This window comes from Platichthys flesus, chromosome 23 (genome assembly GCF_949316205.1).
Source record: "Platichthys flesus chromosome 23, fPlaFle2.1, whole genome shotgun sequence".
Lineage (NCBI taxonomy): Eukaryota > Metazoa > Chordata > Actinopteri > Pleuronectiformes > Pleuronectidae > Platichthys > Platichthys flesus.
Genome location: NC_084967.1, coordinates 15,273,064 through 15,291,380, shown reverse-complemented (window position 1 = coordinate 15,291,380; position 18,317 = coordinate 15,273,064). Strand labels below are relative to the sequence as shown.

General features: G+C 45.3%; 2 protein-coding genes across 3 annotated transcripts; both read left to right on the top strand.

Moving 5' to 3' along the window:
• The first annotated feature begins 405 nt into the window (after positions 1-405).
• On the top strand, positions 406-10,734 carry vezt (vezatin, adherens junctions transmembrane protein). Of its 2 annotated transcripts, none has more exons than XM_062382858.1 (12): positions 406-546; positions 1,670-1,795; positions 5,307-5,396; positions 5,485-5,669; positions 5,898-6,182; positions 6,711-6,857; positions 7,079-7,226; positions 7,713-8,071; positions 8,344-8,537; positions 9,060-9,166; positions 9,328-9,535; positions 9,659-10,734. In XM_062382858.1, exons 1-12 carry the CDS (start codon positions 511-513, stop codon positions 10,225-10,227), a joined length of 2,454 nt encoding a protein of 817 aa, XP_062238842.1. In that variant the 5' UTR covers positions 406-510; the 3' UTR covers positions 10,228-10,734. The 2 variants fall into 2 exon arrangements, with proteins under 2 accessions (XP_062238842.1, XP_062238841.1); XM_062382857.1 differs by having other exon boundaries at positions 6,699-6,857.
• A 2,176-nt stretch (positions 10,735-12,910) lies between these two features.
• On the top strand, positions 12,911-18,294 carry metap2a (methionyl aminopeptidase 2a). The gene is made up of 11 exons (XM_062382572.1): positions 12,911-13,143; positions 15,007-15,102; positions 15,190-15,252; positions 15,347-15,449; positions 15,797-15,958; positions 16,195-16,376; positions 16,581-16,675; positions 16,770-16,866; positions 16,989-17,092; positions 17,233-17,348; positions 17,443-18,294. The coding sequence occupies exons 1-11, from the start codon at positions 12,942-12,944 to the stop codon at positions 17,693-17,695; spliced, it is 1,473 nt and encodes a 490-aa protein (XP_062238556.1). The 5' UTR covers positions 12,911-12,941; the 3' UTR covers positions 17,696-18,294.
• The last annotated feature ends 23 nt before the right edge of the window (positions 18,295-18,317 follow it).

Genomic DNA, 18,317 nt, shown 5'->3' with positions numbered 1-18,317 from the left:
CACAACTTTGCTCAAACTAATCATCACCTTCAGACTTCTTGTCAATATTCAGTTTATCACATTTGAAGAGGAAAAGCAGGAAGTCCACTTATTTTGATTGGGAAAAATTACTTTTGATTATTTGATTGATTGACAGAATTGATCTGGCCATATAATTGTGGACAAATCGTTTCAGCTCTTACTTTTATCGTCAATGACGAATCAGAAGAATTTGACTTGTTGGAATATGAGTTAATTATCATAATGTGTTCACTCGTCTACCTTTAGAAGTAATTTCTGAATTTAAGTGTACATTTTAGCTGCAGTTCCCTCTCATGGCCGCGTGAGGCGCTCTGACACGCTCTGAGAGACGGTTGTTGAAGACGAGCATCATGGGAGTTGTAGTTTTCTGACGTAGAGTTTTAGCCACCGGCTAAACTGCTCCCAACTTCCCAGCGGCTGCTGCCTCCCACCGCCGCCGCCTACAACCCCCATCATGCTGGACGGGCTGCGGGTCGATGGCGCAGAGCAATGACTGAGGAGCTCGATGAAGACGTGGTGTTCGAGGTTTGTGTTGTCATTATTACATTTTTTTTTAAAGCACCCGCAAACTTTTTATTGCTATGTCATGGCGCTGGGTCCGTCTGCGGCACCTAGCGTAGCTTAGCCTAGGGAGCTAACGGGCTAACGGGGCATGCTAGCTCCACAAGAAGAAGCAGCCTCCACGCTTTGTCAGCGCGGAACAAATCCACCGATTTGGCCGGAGACGCGCCGCGGAGCTGCCAAGGCGCTTTACCGGTCATGAGGGAGGCTCAGCTCGGCCACACGGTTCATTGTTGTCGGTGTTGCGTTATTGTTAGACCAGTTGCTGGCGGAGGAGGAGGAGGAGGAGGTGGTGAAGGAGGAGGAGGAGGACCAGACCCAATGCGTCGGTTCCGGAAACACATACACTCACACACTCACTCACACACACACTGACACATCTGGGTGGTGACAACATGAGCTGCGGCTTCGTGTGACAATGCATGTGAGTAGCTTCTCGTTGTTTTGCAGGTGACTGTGCAGATGTGCAGCACAACAGGCTGCAGACACAGATGCTCACTGACAGATGCTCACAGACAGATGCTCACAGACAGAGGCTCAGACATCTTTTTGACACTAATCCGACCATGGTGCATTTCTCCTCCTCTGTTCTCCTCACGGTTTATGTCTGAGCTGGTTTTCTGTCCAGGGGCAAGAAGCTGCATCGCCTGTGTGGATGCAGAGGCTTGAGAGCACAGCCGGGACATTGGCATGAGTTGACAGATTTAGGTGTGCAGGCACCTTGGCTTTACAGCATCCCTCCCTTTTAGAAAGAGAGGAAGAAGGCTGCAGAGAGGGCAGCTGTAGTTGAGGGTGGAGACCCCCCAACTTTATCTGATGAAGCCTGAGGGGAAAGTCGACAGCTCAGAGAATCAGCGGCGCTTTAGGACTCCTGTGATAAAACCAGAGAACAATCCGGTTGTGTTCTGGGTCGACCTGCATGAAACTGATGACCTAATCACCTGCAGTCTCTTCTGCCTCCGTCCATTTGGCGCTTTTTTTTTACCCGTCTCCTCCATCTTTCCTCAGCTGCTTCTACAAGGTGTCTGACCGTGTCTCTCTCTCTCTCTCTCTCTCTCTCTCTCTCTCTCTCTTTCTCTCTTTGCAGAACTCTCCTCTTTTCCAGTACCTGCACGATTTAGGCCACACAGACTTTGAGGCATGTCCGACGGCATCGCAGGAGGAGGAATATGGAGGACCAGAGGGAGACCTCCCCCCGCCGCAGAAAACCTCTGTGAGTTTCCTCCATCACTGACACGAAATGTCAATGGACACATCAATCTTAATTCATCTCTGTTTATGGTCACAGAGGGAAATCTGCCGCCAGCTTAGACAGACTTGATCCCAAAACAAATCCAAACACGCAAGTTAGATGATTTTAAATAATTATTAGTTGGACGCATCTCCAACTCCACCCACTTTTCGGAACTGAAGCCAAAATATCCCAAACAGGAACGCTGCCATCTTGATGATGTAATATGGTGCCAGAGTTTTTGCAGTTGTGATCAGGGGATTGAGCCGATAAACACACACAGGATCAGTCGCAAGTCAGTCTCAGCTGTCAATCATCAAATAAGTAATTAAAACATATGAAAAAACATCAGTGTGATAAGAGCTACCCCAAATAACTTGTCTAACATCTACTATTTTCAATTCAAATGATCTGCATTGTGACCTGGGTCAGTGGTGTCTGTCTGTCTGTCTGTCTGTCTGTCTGTCTGTCTGTGTGTCGCTGTTTGATTTGTGCAGTCAGACAGAAAGTAATTAATTTGACTATTGACTCACAACAATCACACACACTGGCACAGAATCACCCCCAGTCATGCACACTGGTTTACAGAGAGAGTGTTGGGCAGACATGGCTGTGATGAATCCCTTCACAAACATACAGGTATTCTGTGTTGCATGTTCTTGACTCTGTGATCGGGATGAGAACATTTCCCTGTGTTGCATCTCTCTCTCTTTCTCTCTCTCTCTCTCTCTCTCTCTCTCTCTCTCTCCAGCTGTTGTGCCATATTAGAAGCGATAGGACAAATGTGATTACTAAGACTCACTCTGCTTTCCCTCTGACGTCCTTCCTCTTATAAACTCGGTGTGAATGCTTGACTGAAATTCACATGTGTACGCCTGTTTTTTAATACACGTCTTCTTTGCGCTAAAAAAAAAATGGATTAAAACTGTTAACTTTTAATGCCGCTTGCATTAATCTTATTAAACCATTGGCGACTGAGATTTGAGAAACGTGTCCTGAAAAGCTGAGGATCACATGACCCCCATCCCCTCCCTGGTTTCCTCCCCCCATCTTCCTCCTCTTGCAACGGGAAACAGCGTTGTGTTTCCTTCACTCAGGAACTTTCCGTACGTGTCACTCTTCCTCTCTGGTTGGCTGTTGTTCTAATGAGTCGCGGCGGGGGGGGTCCGAGGGATTCAGATGAAACAGGAAAGCTTACGGCTCATCCCTCCACGACCAGTTTCCTGGAGCTCAGGGAAAGTTGGATCCGAGACGAACATCATGTTCAAGCTGATAAGCCACAGTTTAATTGTGGCAAAGGGCCTCACTGTGTGAGCTGGCCTGGTATGTACAGTATGTGTGGTAGTCTGTCTTTGACCTGATAGTGTGGAGAAGGTGCAAATTGATCTTTTATTACATAAAATAGAGAAGTTGCTGTTTTCCTGAAGTTTTGGCTTGAATCCTCACACATCACATGAATGGATGAGAAATCTGTTTCCCGCTCTCATTGACCATCTTACCTTGTACGCTCCAGTGAACATAAAGCACTTTAATATGGTCTCAGTTATAAATGTGAGTAAATGCCTCTGGAATCTAGTGTTACATTGTATTTTCCCACATTTATACAACTGAAAATGAAAGGTCTCTCTTGCAGTCAGGTGTGAGAGTGATCATTGCCGTTCAAACTGTGTTTTTGGCAAGATGAAACATGCCTCGATGCTGTGAGGTGAATTCAAATATTTAATTTTATTTTTATTGCCATATTTTCCTGGTTTGGTTCTTGCTCTGTGTTTATGTTGCTTAAGCAAATAAGTCGTCCTAGCTGTCAAGTGGAGAATTGCTCCTAATCTCATCTGTTCCAGTCTAGAGCTGAAACAGTAAAGTTGCATATTGAAAGAAATGTTAAACTGAATATCGCTTGGGGAATTTATTTGCTGCCTGAACAAAACTAGAAATCTGTAGTTGTCACTTTCGTCTTCAGGAAAATGTGGTGGGTTTATAGGTCAAACTGTTAGTTGGGAAAATAATGTGCAGCTGTGAAACTGCAAAACCAGATTAGCCTGTTTTACAACTGTGTTATAATGATCAGGCAAATTTAAGGATCTTAACTATAAATGGGAGAAATGCAGATTGTTCACAAAAAACTATAGCTGGGCTTACTACAGTAAGAGAATCATGGGTATTTTTTTAAGTAAACAGTTATTACGACAATAATTTTAATTTTAATTCCTTTGATTAAACAACTTATTGTTTTGGCACAAACACATACGTGTTATCATACGTGAGATCCAGTGTGGTGTGTTTACTGACTCCCACAGTAACAGTCAGACCACTGCTCCCTGTGACACCAGTAGAATACTGATGAGTGGCTCAGGATATTAACTGCAGTGTGAGTGTGAATGTACACACACATTGTTGGCTGAGACCGATGACCAGGGTTGTGTGAATGTCGAGCCCTGGTACTCTGTCTATGATCAATAATCAATCTGACTGCATCTGTTAGATTAACAACTTGGGTTTTTCCCTCAGGAAGAGGGTCATGGTGCAGATGTCCCAGTCTGGATCAATAACCCCCAAAGCATCTGTCTCACAAACAAACACGTCACACACGTTTCACAGGATGTTGTGATGCAGGATTCAATAGGATTCCCTGTTTTTAAACTCTTAACTGATAAGAACGTACGTGTGTGTTATTTTTACAACCTCGACACAAACATCTTTCAGAATTAGTCTAAACAAAGCACTTCAGTGATGCCATGCACACACACGCACACACACTTAAGCAGATTACATTAGATCCTATTCATGATTCGGCTTTACACAGTTTAGGAATATTTTGTGTGCTTTCAGCAGTTTGCAGCATTTTGAAAAAGCCCGAGAGTTTTGTTCTGTGCTGAAATGTCAGTGGACTTAAAATGTGACGCTCTGCTCTGTGGTGACTGAATGTTTCAGTGTGTTTACACAGGGACTCCCCGGCTGCTGGGAATAAAACAAGTGTGTGTTTCTGTGTAGTGTCTCCAGTGTAATGCGAACCAACGTGTTTCTTTTTCTGGAACTAAAACCTCTCTTCCCTCTCTGACAACCATGTATTTAAGAAGGATCACAGTTTGAGTTTTGTTGATGCTGAAAATGTAAACACTCAGTTATAGTTCCAAAGTAGAAATCCAGCAAAGTGAAGCCGGGGTGTGTTTTTCCTGTCTTCTGCTATTTAAGACCGAAGAGTGAGTTTTTACAAACACACATTGCACTTATTGTTGTTGGCTGAAAGAGTTTGTCCCCTGGGAAACTCCTTTTGACCGTGAGCGAGTGTTACTCACTTGTGTTTGGTGTGATTACTGGGAAATGCATTCATGGTTCGTGGGAGCAAGACAAAATAATTGTTAGACTTGCAGGTGTATTACTTGGTGTTTTGATATGGAATATATTTCAAATCCACTGGGGCTGTTTGAAAGCGCTGCACAGGAGCATGTACTTAATTGACTGCATCATAAGGTCTCCCCTGTGTGTTTTGCAGGGAGGACGGTTGTGGAGGTTGGCTGAGGCCGTGTGGAGATGGAGCCCGATGCACCAGGCAGCTGCATCTCATAAGCTGGAGCAGCAGCTGGTAGGTGGAAAAGAATGCTGACACTAAAACCACCACCTTCGCATACTTTTATTTTCAACGGTTGTTTGTTTTTTCCTCCATCTTGCAGGACTGCGTGTTCGGCCAGTACTCGGTGAGGTGCATTCTGGACCAGGACGTGCTGCTGCAGGAGGACGTGGAGCTGATTGAGCTGTTGGACCCGAGCCTGCTCACCCTCGCCTCCTCGCTCTCTGGCTCACCCAGCCGAGCCAGCACCCTGCCCAGACCGAGCTTCATCGCCAGGCCCTCCCTCTGGTATGTAGGTGGGAAGGAGTGGGCAGGATAATTGGATCACCAGAGAATATAGTGCTTTCCAATATAAAACCAGTACAGAGTGAAACTAGAGCCTCAAAAATCTTGTAGTATAATAATTCTTTGGGGAAACCTTTATTTCCCAAAGAATTATTTTAAATTTTACATTAAAGTATTTTCACAGCCCGTTCCTATGTAGCTGATCAGAGTTCTTGTCTCTCCCTCTCTCAGGGACATGGCGGGGCTGGTTGGCCTGGCCGCGGTGCTGATGGGTCTTTGCTCCGTCTCCGAGGGCCTCTGGTCTCTGGCTGTCGCCCCCTGGAGCCTGGCCCTGCTGGGCTGGGTCGGACTGAGGGGGATCACGCTCTGGAGACGGGGCCGTGTGCAGAGGGCCGTCCACGCCCGCGTCACACAGCTCCAGACTATGGTCCACAACGGCAAGACTCTGACGGGCCTGTCTCGTAAAGCCCTGCGTCTGGTGCAGGAGACCGAGGTCATCTCCAGAGGATTCACCCTGTAAGTGTACTCCTCTCACTTCCACCTGCCTGTCAATCAAACACATAATGATCCACCTGAGCCTGCTCAATTATCTCCCTCCTTTTTCGAGAGTGTGTTAATTAACCTCTTCAGGTAGCGTGTCTAAAGCTGTGCAATTATTTATGTTAGAGTAGAACTTATTTGTCTGTTTGTTTGTTCAGCTTTAGCATCACAGAAAATCTTTGTTAATCTGGTATTATACTAAGGAAAATTCTTTAAAGTCATTTAAAGAATTCAATACAGAATAAATCAATCTTATTATCTAACTATGTCCAAGAAAATGAATAAGCTAATTTACCAAATTGTTCCTTTAATAGTAAAATAGTTGAGTAGTGTAACCCTCCTGTGTAGTGTTCATGTCTGAATTGTCTCCGTGTGTTGTTTGTCACGTAGCAAACGTCTTGTGTGTCTTTAGTGATGTGTTGTTCAGTGTTGTGTGTGCCCCCCTGCCTCTCTGGGACGTCTCCACAGTTGTATCACATTTCACTTGTCAAGTTTGCTCGACAGGGTGAGTGCAGCCGGCTCCTTTAGCAGGGCGGGTCCAGGGGCGGTGCCGCGGGGCCAGCAGCTGATTGGACTGAGGAAGGCTCTCTACCGGGCCCTCCGCTCAGCCTTCAGAGCCTCGCGTAGGGCCACCTGTCACATGCTCAAGGCATATCCTTTCTCGTATATCACATAGTTTTATATTTCTTTTTAGATAAAAAGCCATTAAGAAGCAGAATCCTCCTTTCAAGGTTGATATCTAGAGCCATTTACAGGCATATACAAAATATCTCCTGATAAGATATACATTAATTGAAATTGAGGAATATGTAACTCTGTAGAGATGGTCATTGTTTTCATAGACGTGTGGTGCGTCCTTAACCCCTGCAAACGTTTCCTCTCAACTCTGAGATCGATAACGTGACAAACTATGTGTCTGCGGTGCCTCTGAAGGAGCTGGGCCTCGGCCTGGGAATCGAGCACCTGGGGGACGAGCAGGCGCAGGAGCTGACGGACGACTACAGCCTGCCGGCCCTGAAGGTAAATCCAGCAGGTTTATAACCTGGAGAATCGAGAGGGGGTGGTGCAGGGAGGTAGCACAAGTCAGAAAGATGGAGGTCAGGCGTGCACTGTACTAGAGGATGTTCCTTTTAATGACAGGACAAGAGTATAGTGAACTTTTTATTTAGTTTTCACTTGATTTTCTACTTGTTTGTTTCAATGGTTTTCATTTTTCACCACTAGAGAAGGATCAAAATGCCGATGGAAACTTCTCTAGCCACTCGTTACTCGTAAATCCACCTGATCCACTTCTCTGTTGTCCATCGTTGTGCTCAGTGTCTGTTTTGGTTCTACTTTCCTCTCTGATTCAGAGCTGTGAGGAAGGTGATAGTTTGACATTGTATTCATGCACTGACCTGAGGTAAAGAGGCTTGAGGTGGCAACAGCTCAGAGATTATATAAAAGAGAAAAGAGAGCGGTGCTGGGAACTTGACGACATGTGTTTGGTGGTTTGTTCTCCTGCAGATGCTGTTCCAGCTGTGGGTGGGACAGAGCTCTGAATGTTTCCGCCGATTGGCTCTTCTACTATCCCCGCGCCGAATAGAGGACCCGGAAGAGGGCGTGCTCAAAGGAGAAACCCCCCCTCTTCCTCCATCTCCCCTGCACCTCTCTATCGCCGCTGTAACTGAGCCCCTGCATCTCGCCCTGGCCGGCTGCCTCTGTGAAGTGCAGCGCAGCTACGACTTCCACCGGCACTTTGAAACCCAGCCGAGGTCGACGGGCTCCGACAAGACCGGGCGAGCCAGGGAGAAGTGCCGGGAGCTCAACACCCTGCACACGTCCATCCGAAGCCTTCAGCTGCACCTCAAGGCCATGCTGAGCGAGTGAGAGACACACACAGACACACAAACACAGAGAAAATCCTGAGTGTACTCTTTCTACACCTCTATTAAGATCAAATGACACTTTTATAATGAGTATGATGAAAGTGGGTCACTGCATCAGTAAAACAGGAATGGTACATTGTAAAGGAATGTGCATAAGGACATAGTACATTAAGTTTGAGTGTATTCAAAGTATTTACCACATAAAGTTGTTACATCATTGTCACACACTGTTGACACCGCTCGTCCTCCTCTGTGTCCGACGTCGTCAGGATGATCATCCTGGAGGACGACCTGGAGAAACTGATGGTTTCCAAGGAGCTGACGGAGCTGTCGTGCGAGGGCTACCAGGACCTCAACGACCGGCTGCACCAGCTGCAGCCGCACATGCAGGCCAGCACGGGCTGCTGGGAGGACAGCGTCAACCAGGTGGCGCGCATGCTGAGACGGGCCAACGCCTGTTCAGGTGAGAAGACACTAGCTATATCGAACTGAGTCGGGCCAGCGGTGTTTCCTGACTTCTCTGTTTTAGGCACTTGATGCGTTTTTTAAACTTAATTGTACTTTTGAAAAGACTTAAAATAACGTAACAAGTACTCTAGATAAGGAAGAATCACTAATCCAGTGAATTTAGTTATATGCAGACATCTTAACAATTACCAGACATTTGAGTCAAAATGGCAGCTTTCTATGTGAAGCTGAAATTATGAGCTCATACTCATCATTCCCTGCTCCTCACGGCACCCTACACATACACAACACCCTCTTTAGTCGCATATTGTTTCCATATTTACTGTCGTTCTATTTTTAACACACTTCCTACTTCCTTAACTGTGACTCAAGTCTGTTGCCCGTCATTGAGGAAGTCGCTCCTCCACAATGTAGGATGAAATTACAGACCGTGACCTTCAACACAGTGACCAAACTGCTGTGTTGAGCTGTTGTGGGGATTTTATTGCAGAAATGTAATGATACACAATCTCTGCAGGTAATGCTGAAGGCCAGGAGCAGTGTGGAGCCCCTGTGACTGAGATTCCTGCTCCTCCTCCATCGTACCCCTTGATCCTGGACAGAGACCCTGTGCCAGAGGAGCTGGTAGGATCAAATCTCCTCTTCCACCTGATATCTCTCATTGTCTTTCTCTGTTTACACAAAATGTCCATCACGACAGTTCATATTTTCGTACTAGGCTCAGCGCCTTTCCCTTCTATCTTCTCCTCATGTTGTCGCCCTGTTGCACTGTTTGGTTTGACCAGGAGTGGGAGGCCTACGTGTCCGACTCGGACTCTGACGGGGAAGGCCGAGGGTCTTTTTTTGACATTTTGTCACCGGAGGAGCGGGAGCGTCAGCGCCGTGAGAGGGAGGAGTCTCGTCGCGTCCTGTCGGAGCTGAAGGCTGTCCTGGGCTTCCGTGCATCAGAGGGGGAGAGGATGAAGAGGAAGCAGCTGCTCTTCAATGACCAAGGTCTGCAATGGTGTTTATCTGCAGTCCGTCTTTCTGCTGATACTAAAATAATCCACGAGACAAAATCATAAATCAGTATACGAGTCGATCCCTAAATCCTGTTTGTGTTTCTTCGTCTTGCAGCTGCTGTGGCGCTTTCAGCTTGCACTGAAGATTCAGATCCTGCCACCAACCCACCAGATGCTCCGACCTCTGTAGGCTCGGCAGAAACCGGGGATGAGGCGGGAAACCACATCTCAGAGCAGCCCGCAGGAAGTGATGGAGAAGAAACAGACAGGGTGAGCCCTGACCCCTCCGTGGAGCCGGTGATGGAGTTCATCTGTGGAGCGGAGGCGGAGGACAAGGAGTCGGTAGTGAGTTCAGTCTGCAACAGAGGAGGAGGAGGAGGGTCCGAGCTTCATCAGTACGATGGGCTCCTGGAGGAGGGGGCGGAGTCCCAGAACGGCCTGGACTGCCTCCTGCAGCCAAAAGTCACCGCCGTCACCTTGATGGACAGACTGACTGAGATCCACGGCTCCGAGGCTCTGAGTTTCAGCTCCGCCCTCGCTGCTCAGGTGGCGGCACGCTCACACTCGCTCGTCAAAATGGAGGAGCAGACGTTTGGAGACGACGAGGAGGAGGAGGACGAAGAGGAGGACGAAGAGGAGGACGAAGAGGAGGAATGCGACAGACGAACACCGGAGAAGGACTGAAATGAAACTTTACTGCTTTATCCGAGCACTGAGCAGAGACTTTGTTTATGTCTGATGGTCTGGAGTCTTTTATCGATGCGTCTGCTGTGTTACATCTTAACTGTATCTGGTGATGAGATATTTAAATTTCACTCTCTATTACCCATCCGTCCATGTTACTGTACATTACCCACGGTTCTTACTGCTCTCATGCTGTTAAAACTCAGGAACCTGAACCACTAAAACAAAGACCAGACTTGACAGTGTTGAGGTCAGAAGAACAGAATGTCGACAGGTTACTCTGTGACAGTCGACCTGTAGTAGGTGTCAGAACTGTCAATCTGGAAAAGATATTTATCATAATAATAATAATATTCTGAGACACGAGTGGTGATTCTGACGATTTGTTCAGACAGAAAGAAAATAAAGATCAGAGGTGGAAATTCACTAATTAAAAGGTTTTCCTTATGAGCAGAAAAGACCTTTATGAATCTGTTCAAATATCATTAAATTATTGTTACTCATGAATTCCTTTGTACATTACTTAAACCTGCAGCTGGTCGATGTGGGGCAGCTTTTAATTACTGTTGGGTAAACTCTCCCCCCTGGATCAACAAAGATCCACAAGTTCTTTATCTGAACTCGTAAAACTTATATCTGAAATACAACGTAATTTATTTGTTGGTTATACTTTGTGTTAATTCTTCTGAAGTTGTATGTTCAAAGTAAATCAGAGATACAAGTTCCTCAAAATTATTACTTCAATAAAGTAATAAAAGCCAATAAGTTGCCTTCTAACAGTGTAGTTGGTACTTTGGATAGTTTCCTAAGACCAAGACAACGATACTGACATTGACTCATGGTTTGACACTTTATTTTTCATTTCATTTTGATAAACAATAGTTTTGGCCTGGTGTAGATTGTTGTTAGACGATTAAGAAAACCCTCCCAATGCAAAATATTGTATTTGCAAAAATGACACAAGGCGAAATTTAGCTTTTTCTGTCTGATCAGCTCATACAGCAGAATGTGGATCTCAGCCGACCTTAGTTATTAGAGTCAGACACACAAAGTGCAAGAAGAGACTGTGGAATGTCCCGTGTAATGTCTTCAATGCCTCATGTCATGTCTCTGATTGTGGGTCGTAACAGTAAAGTGGACACACATTCACAATCCTATTCGCAGTGACTCAGAAACGGTTCATGAAGACTGAAGCAATCCTGATTTCTTTGTGTTCACAGGGACACAAACATCACAACGCCTGGTTTGTGACAGTGAAGTGTGCGCAGCCTGAATCTAGTGAATGTTTGCTGCTGTGAGGTTTAAAGAGAGGAGGCTGATCTTCTGGCATGTGATGGACAATCTGTACCTTGCCATGAGACTGAGCGGCCTGATGCCCCCCCCCTGTCTTTTCTCGTCTACATGTCAGCCTCCTCCTGCATTTTCCCCCTTGAAATAAAAAACCAAGCTGTAAGTGTTGGCTGTGTCTTGAGGTTTTCTCTGATATTGGAGCGCTATGGTTTTTCAGAGGCTCCAGTGGCCGGGGGCTTAAGAAACTGGTTTGGTGGGTTATTTGATATGCATGGTGGGATTTTGCACTTGTTTGACCTGAAGCAGCTGCAGCTCCACTTTAAAGCCCCTCAGGGTCTCACACGTTGACTCAAGTACTTTTACTATATTTCCTCGTTTTCCACAGCTTATTAAAATATTATTTTTACTCCACTAGATTTATTTGATAGAATTTTTGATTCACAATACACTATCGATAATATTTAGGTATATTAACTTTAGTGGGATTTTGAATTCAGGAGGCAGTCTTCATTTTTACTCTTGTGTGAAATGAAAACAAAAAAATAAATAAACATCTATACAAGCAGCTAAATAAGGATTTACCACTGAAATGCTGCCACCTGATGGGCACCGCTGGTACTGCAGCAGCTGCTATGTAACCAGTTCAATAAGGTCATTGTACTTTAAATGTAAACAAAGTGTTGATATTAATGGAGAAAACATGATTTAATATGAATGCGTTTTTCTATTGTTTCCTATGTACACACTTTTCATTCCTATGTTTGTGAGTTTAGTTTTTAAATGTATTTATACTGCAACAGGCTCAGATTCACATCCATTCTGAACCTGATGTTGTATAAATACATGTGTAAACATCCCTTTATTTTTAAGTGTAGTTTTTTACATGTATTTCTACTGCATCAGGCTCAAAGCCTCACTTCAGCTGATGCAGCATGTTTTACTTTATGGTGCATTCAAGTGCAATGTCGAGACTCTGATCTTTAAAGACTCGTGATATAAGGTAACTGTTTAGCGGAATTAATGTTGAATATATAAAGTATAGTAGATTTATATTTATATTATATATTTATATAGTAGTTTTATTCTTGCATAAAGTCAACAATACAATAACATAAACAAAAAAGCGTTTTTATGACAAGTGAAGGTTTCCACTTGTTCTCTGTCATGTTCGGGAAGAGGAGGGTGAGGTGAGGGGTATTTAGCTGCAACATGCCACTTCACCACTAGATGTCACTAAATCCTACACATTTGAACCCTTAAGTACTGTAAGGGAGTATTTTTACTCCGAGTTTAAACAAATGGAGAAAACTGTTAAGAAAGATTTGTGAAAACAAATCTTAAACTTCCGCCCATCCCTGAAGGCAGCATCGTGCACAGCACTCCCACAATCCCTTGCGCTTCCTTTTCCAGCAGCGGCTGCGATCATGGCGGACGTGCAAGTGGAGCAGAGTCCGGTCCAGGTCCCGGTCCCCACGGTACCGGAGAAGGTCCCGGTTCCGGAGCAGAGCCCGGTGCCGGTACCGGAGCTGAACGGAGAGGCGGAGGACAAGGACGAGACCGACCCGGCGGAGGAGACCGCGAAGAAGAAGAGGAGAAAGAAGAAGAAGAACAAGTCCGCGGCGACAGGTGAGGCTGCTAACAAGCTATCATGCTAACAAGCTAACTGGGCTGTGTCAAGGAAACCACGGTAGGGGGACTTCAAAATAAACGTCCAAGACTTTTGGAAGAATTACTTTAATTGAGTTAATTTACTCTTATTGTGTCATATTGATACTTGTTATTCTTCCACCGCATGGAACATAACATAACCCGTTATTAAAATATGATAAATAAGATTTTACTAGTGACTACGACAAGATTATTAACACTCGGCATGTAAACAAAATTACGTTATAGCTTTGCTTCCAATTTTCTGTTAAAAGACAAATTATTTTACTTGTGACAGTAACTTCAAGCTAAGGTTAAACATAACTATAGTAAGTAATTGAGATTCATAAAATTGCACTTAAAATTGAAAAGATTGTTATCTAGCTTGAGGATAAGAATTTGATCAGCCTGTAATTATTTAACTGATATTATAAAGATGTGATAAGTCCCTGAGCTGTTTTTAGTTTACTGAGTAATATAATCCCTAAATATTTAATTGACAAAGCATTTAGCTGTTTATACAATATACTACTTGAAAAAAATGTACTTTCGCGTTATAACAGTTGCTTAAATTCTTACTCCACTCACTCCAAATTGTTTTACTATAATACATCCAGCTCATAGGCTAACATTGTGTGTGATATTGGTTAATTGGTTCCAAAGATGTAAGCCATTTTAATGTGAAAGTCCAGCCGGAAGTTGCGCTGTCACAGGTCTGCCTTGACCCATGAGCTCAGTAGCCATGCGGGTCGCTCGGTGTGTGTCGGGCCTCGTGAACCTCACCGGGCTGTGGTCAGACCCGCATCCAGCTGCAGTGACATTTAACTCGGTGTGAACCCGGAGTGTCTCACCTCTGACTTCCGGTGGAAACATCATCTTGTTGACTTCGAACCCGCTTCGTTCCGTCGCTGCTGTTTCTCACGCTGACGTGAGGCTGAGCCCAGTTTCCCTGTTTCGTAACTCCGCCTTTGCCAGAGTTGTGATGTAAGAACACAAGATTAATTCAGTAAATAAATCAGCTAAAAGTGTATTAGTGTCATAAACCATTATACATGATTAAATTACTGGAATTGTGTTATAAATACATTTTAAAAAACAACTGGACACGTTGTATTTATCAAATTTGACTAAATAAGTACTTAAAACCTAGATTTGTGAAAATAGAAACATGAACATATTACTACGCTCCAAATGTCACATGACGTAATGAAATGATCCCATCATTATTTCAAACAACATCATGTAAACAAGGATCGCTGGGTCTTCACAGGTGTTAATGCACAACCTCCCCCTTCAGATTTTCTTTTTTAGAACTGCTCTGTTTACATTTCTTTTTTATCTTGTTAACCAGTCGGGAGCGATTAATGTGACTGACTGGTTTCACGTCCCTGCAGGTCCCAGTCGACCTGCTGGATCCGTACCAGAGCAAATATTGACCTTAATCAGATCAGAAATCAGCTCAGACGCGACTGATTCAAATCAAGTACAGTTTTTTTGTTATGTGTCTTTCATAAAAGTCCTGGTTGTGTTAATCACGTCACATGGAACTACTAACAACTTCATGTTTAACACGGGTTCTCTTATATAAACTTACTTATATAAGTTGCTTTAAAGCTTCTTATGTAAACACGCGTGTTAACATATTTACTGACACCGCTTTGAACTCCCTGTCCTCAGTTACGTCCCAATGATCCCAGTGAGATCCACACAGTAAAGTGTAAAGAGTTCACATCTTGGAAAACGTCCTCTGGTGTCAGATAATTTCTCTAAACGAGCGATTACTCTCAATCAAAAGTAAAGTGTTGAGTCTTTCTCTGACCTTCTTCATTCATCTGGTTGCAGTAGCTGAAGCGGAGGCGGACGGTGTCGCCGACGTGAGCAAGCAGCTTGAGAAGCAGGCGATAGAAGACAAAGAGAAGGAGGAGGATGGTGAAGAAGGTGAGGGTCATAAGCCTCCGACAACTCATCTGGTGTCAACATGACGTTTTGTAGTTCGGTGTAACAACTGTGTCTTCACTCGCACAGATGGAGACGAAGGAGAAAACGCAGCAGGGAAAAAGAAGAAGAAGAAAAAGAAGAAGAAAGGACGTGAGTTGATTTTTATTTTCCTTCCTGCAAAATATCTGGTTTCAAACCCTCAATGTGAGATCTCACCTTTTACTCTTGCCTCTTTTTTTCCCAGCCAAAACTCAGACTGATCCCCCGTCAGTTCCGATATGTGATCTATTCCCCAGCGGGACGTTCCCCATGGGACAGGAGTGTGAATACCCGACTCTACAGGACGGGTAAGAACAACACAAACACACACAGACAGAAAATATAAACCCTTCTGCAAATACACACTGTCTACAGTACATACACATAAAGTATGAGTTATCACATATCAGTATTTAAAGGAAACAACCTGAACGTGACAAATCTTGTGCCCAGTGCTACTACACTCTTAAAAACAATTCAATGTAAAATTTAACTTTTAGAGCATTTGATAAGTAACGAGCTGGTTTTTCTCAATGAGTCCGGAACTTTGTTGTTGAGTAGAAAAACAAGTTCCAGCCGGCAGCGTTAACTTATTTACTTAAGCAGCCTTCAGGTTCATAATAATAACAAAGCTGTTGTTGTGTTTGTCTCCCAGCCGCAGTGCAGCGTGGCGTACGACCAGCGAAGAGAAGCGGGTTCTGGACAAAGCCAACGAGGAGGTGTGGAATGACTTCAGACAGGCGGCCGAGGCCCACAGACAGGTCCGCCAGCACGTCCGCAGCTTCCTCAAACCCGGCATGACCATGATCGAGATCTGGTGAGGAGGGTTTTTACTACGTCTGTTCACTTGTGAGCGTAAACGTGAGCGTAGAGTGGGAGAGAGCAGCTTCAGGCATCTCTCAAAACAACACAACAGTGTTTGCTGTTGTTTTGAAAACAACACAACAGTGTTTGCTGTTGTTTTGAAAACAACACAACAGTGTTTGCTGTTGTGTTGAGACGCGTCTTCTTGTTTTCTTTCTGTACGATTCATTCTTCACGTTTCTTCTCCAGCGAGCGGTTGGAGGACTGTTCTCGTAAGCTGATCAAGGAGAACAAGCTGGACGCCGGCCTGGCCTTCCCCACCGGCTGCTCCCTGAACCATTGTGCTGCCCACTACACTCCCAACGCCGGAGACACCACGGTCCTGCAGTACGACGACGTCTGCAAGATCGACTTCGGCACGCACATCAACGGTACGGCTCCGACTGAGTGCTGCCTCGGCCCCATTTTGTGCTGATGCTGAAAATCAATGTGTTCAGTTCCCGCTCTGTATCCATAATGGATGTTTTGACAGATTGGCAGATTTGCAGAGTGTGTTTTATCTCTGGGTTTTTTACCAGGAAACTAAAATCCTCCTGGAATCCGTCGACTAAAGCATCGTTGTCTTTCCTCTGCAGGGCGAATCATTGACTGTGCCTTCACTGTTACATTTAACCCAAAGTACGACAAGCTGCTGGAGGCTGTGCAAGACGCCACCAATACTGGAATCAAAGTAAGACTCACAACATGCACACAGACACACCTCACTGGATTGGTCTGTGCTGATCACGAAGCTTAATGTCTGTTCCTGTCTGTTCCTGTTGTAGAACGCGGGCATCGACGTGCGTCTGTGTGACGTCGGGGAGGCGATTCAAGAGGTGATGGAGTCGTACGAGGTCGAGCTTGATGGCAAAACATATCAAGGTGCGTTCTCATCTGAAAACACTGAACTGGAACATACAACGTACATGCATTTGTCATGTTCCACCAGTGAAAGCTGTGTTGATATCAATTCATCCTAAACTTTATGGAATCTTTGTTTGCAGTGAAGCCGATCCGAAACCTGAACGGTCATTCAATCGGTCAGTACAGAATACACGCTGGAAAGACGGTGCCCATCGTTAAAGGAGGAGAAGCTACAAGAATGGAGGTGAGTTCAAATGTCAAAGTCTGTTGCTCTAGAGTTGTTTTCCTGTCAGCCCCCAAGTAAAACCTTTGGGTTGATGTATTCAACACGTGACGGATGTCTTCTGGGACCTGTTGTCGATCACGTGTGTTGTCCCCGTGCAGGAGGGAGAGGTTTATGCCATCGAGACATTTGGCAGCACAGGTAAAGGTGTGGTCCACGACGACATGGACTGCTCCCACTACATGAAAAACTTTGACGTCGGCCACGTCCCCATCAGGTAAAGGATTTTCTGATTTGCTGCAGTTTACCCACAATCCCTCAGTGTCACTGTGAATACATGGACTGTGTTGTGACGCCTCCTCCCTCTCCAGGCTGCCCAGAGCGAAGCACCTGCTCAACGTGATCAACGAGCACTTCGGCACGCTGGCGTTCTGCCGGCGCTGGCTGGACCGCCTGGGCGAGAGCAAGTACCTGATGGCGCTGAAGAACCTGTGCGACCTGGGCATCGTGGACCCCTACCCCCCGCTGTGCGACACCAAGGGCTGCTACACCGCTCAGTTCGAGCACACCATCCTGCTCAGGCCCACCTGCAAGGAGGTGGTGAGCCGGGGAGACGACTACTGACACCCCCCAACCCCACCAGACTCCCTCCCCGCCTCCTCTACCACCACCACCCAGCCCCTCCTCCAGAGAGACGTCAGGAAAAGAGCTTGAAACGCGGGAGGTGGTCGACTCAGAGCAGCAGTGACTGATGCCAAATGTATTCTACCCACAATGCACCACTCGCAGCTCGAGAACGAGACTGACTGGCTTTTCTGAGTTTTCTATAATCAACCACAGCTAAAACAATAAAATAAAAATTAAAGATGTTGCCACAGTGTCACACCAGTATTCACCACTCGGTGAGGTCGGGAACCTGTGAACCCCTCACTCTCTTTATTTTCTGTTTCTACGGCTCCAGTGCTTCACTTCACTTCAGCACAAAAGATTCTGGTTCTGGACGTTTGCTAATGCAAAGGTGCTGTAGCTCTGAGCACCTTCCAGCTGCATGTTTGGCTTCTGTTGCTACCCGGTGAGTGGGGGGGACGACACTCTGGCCCTCGAGTCGTTGTTTAAACTGGCTTCTGCCGCTGAGTGTTCCCAGTTTAAAAGAGCTTCAGTTTGAAATCCCTGAAAATGTTTTTGTAAGAAAGAAAATATTAAAGTAATTTTTTTGCTCATAACGAGTCGTTGTCCCCTGATGTCG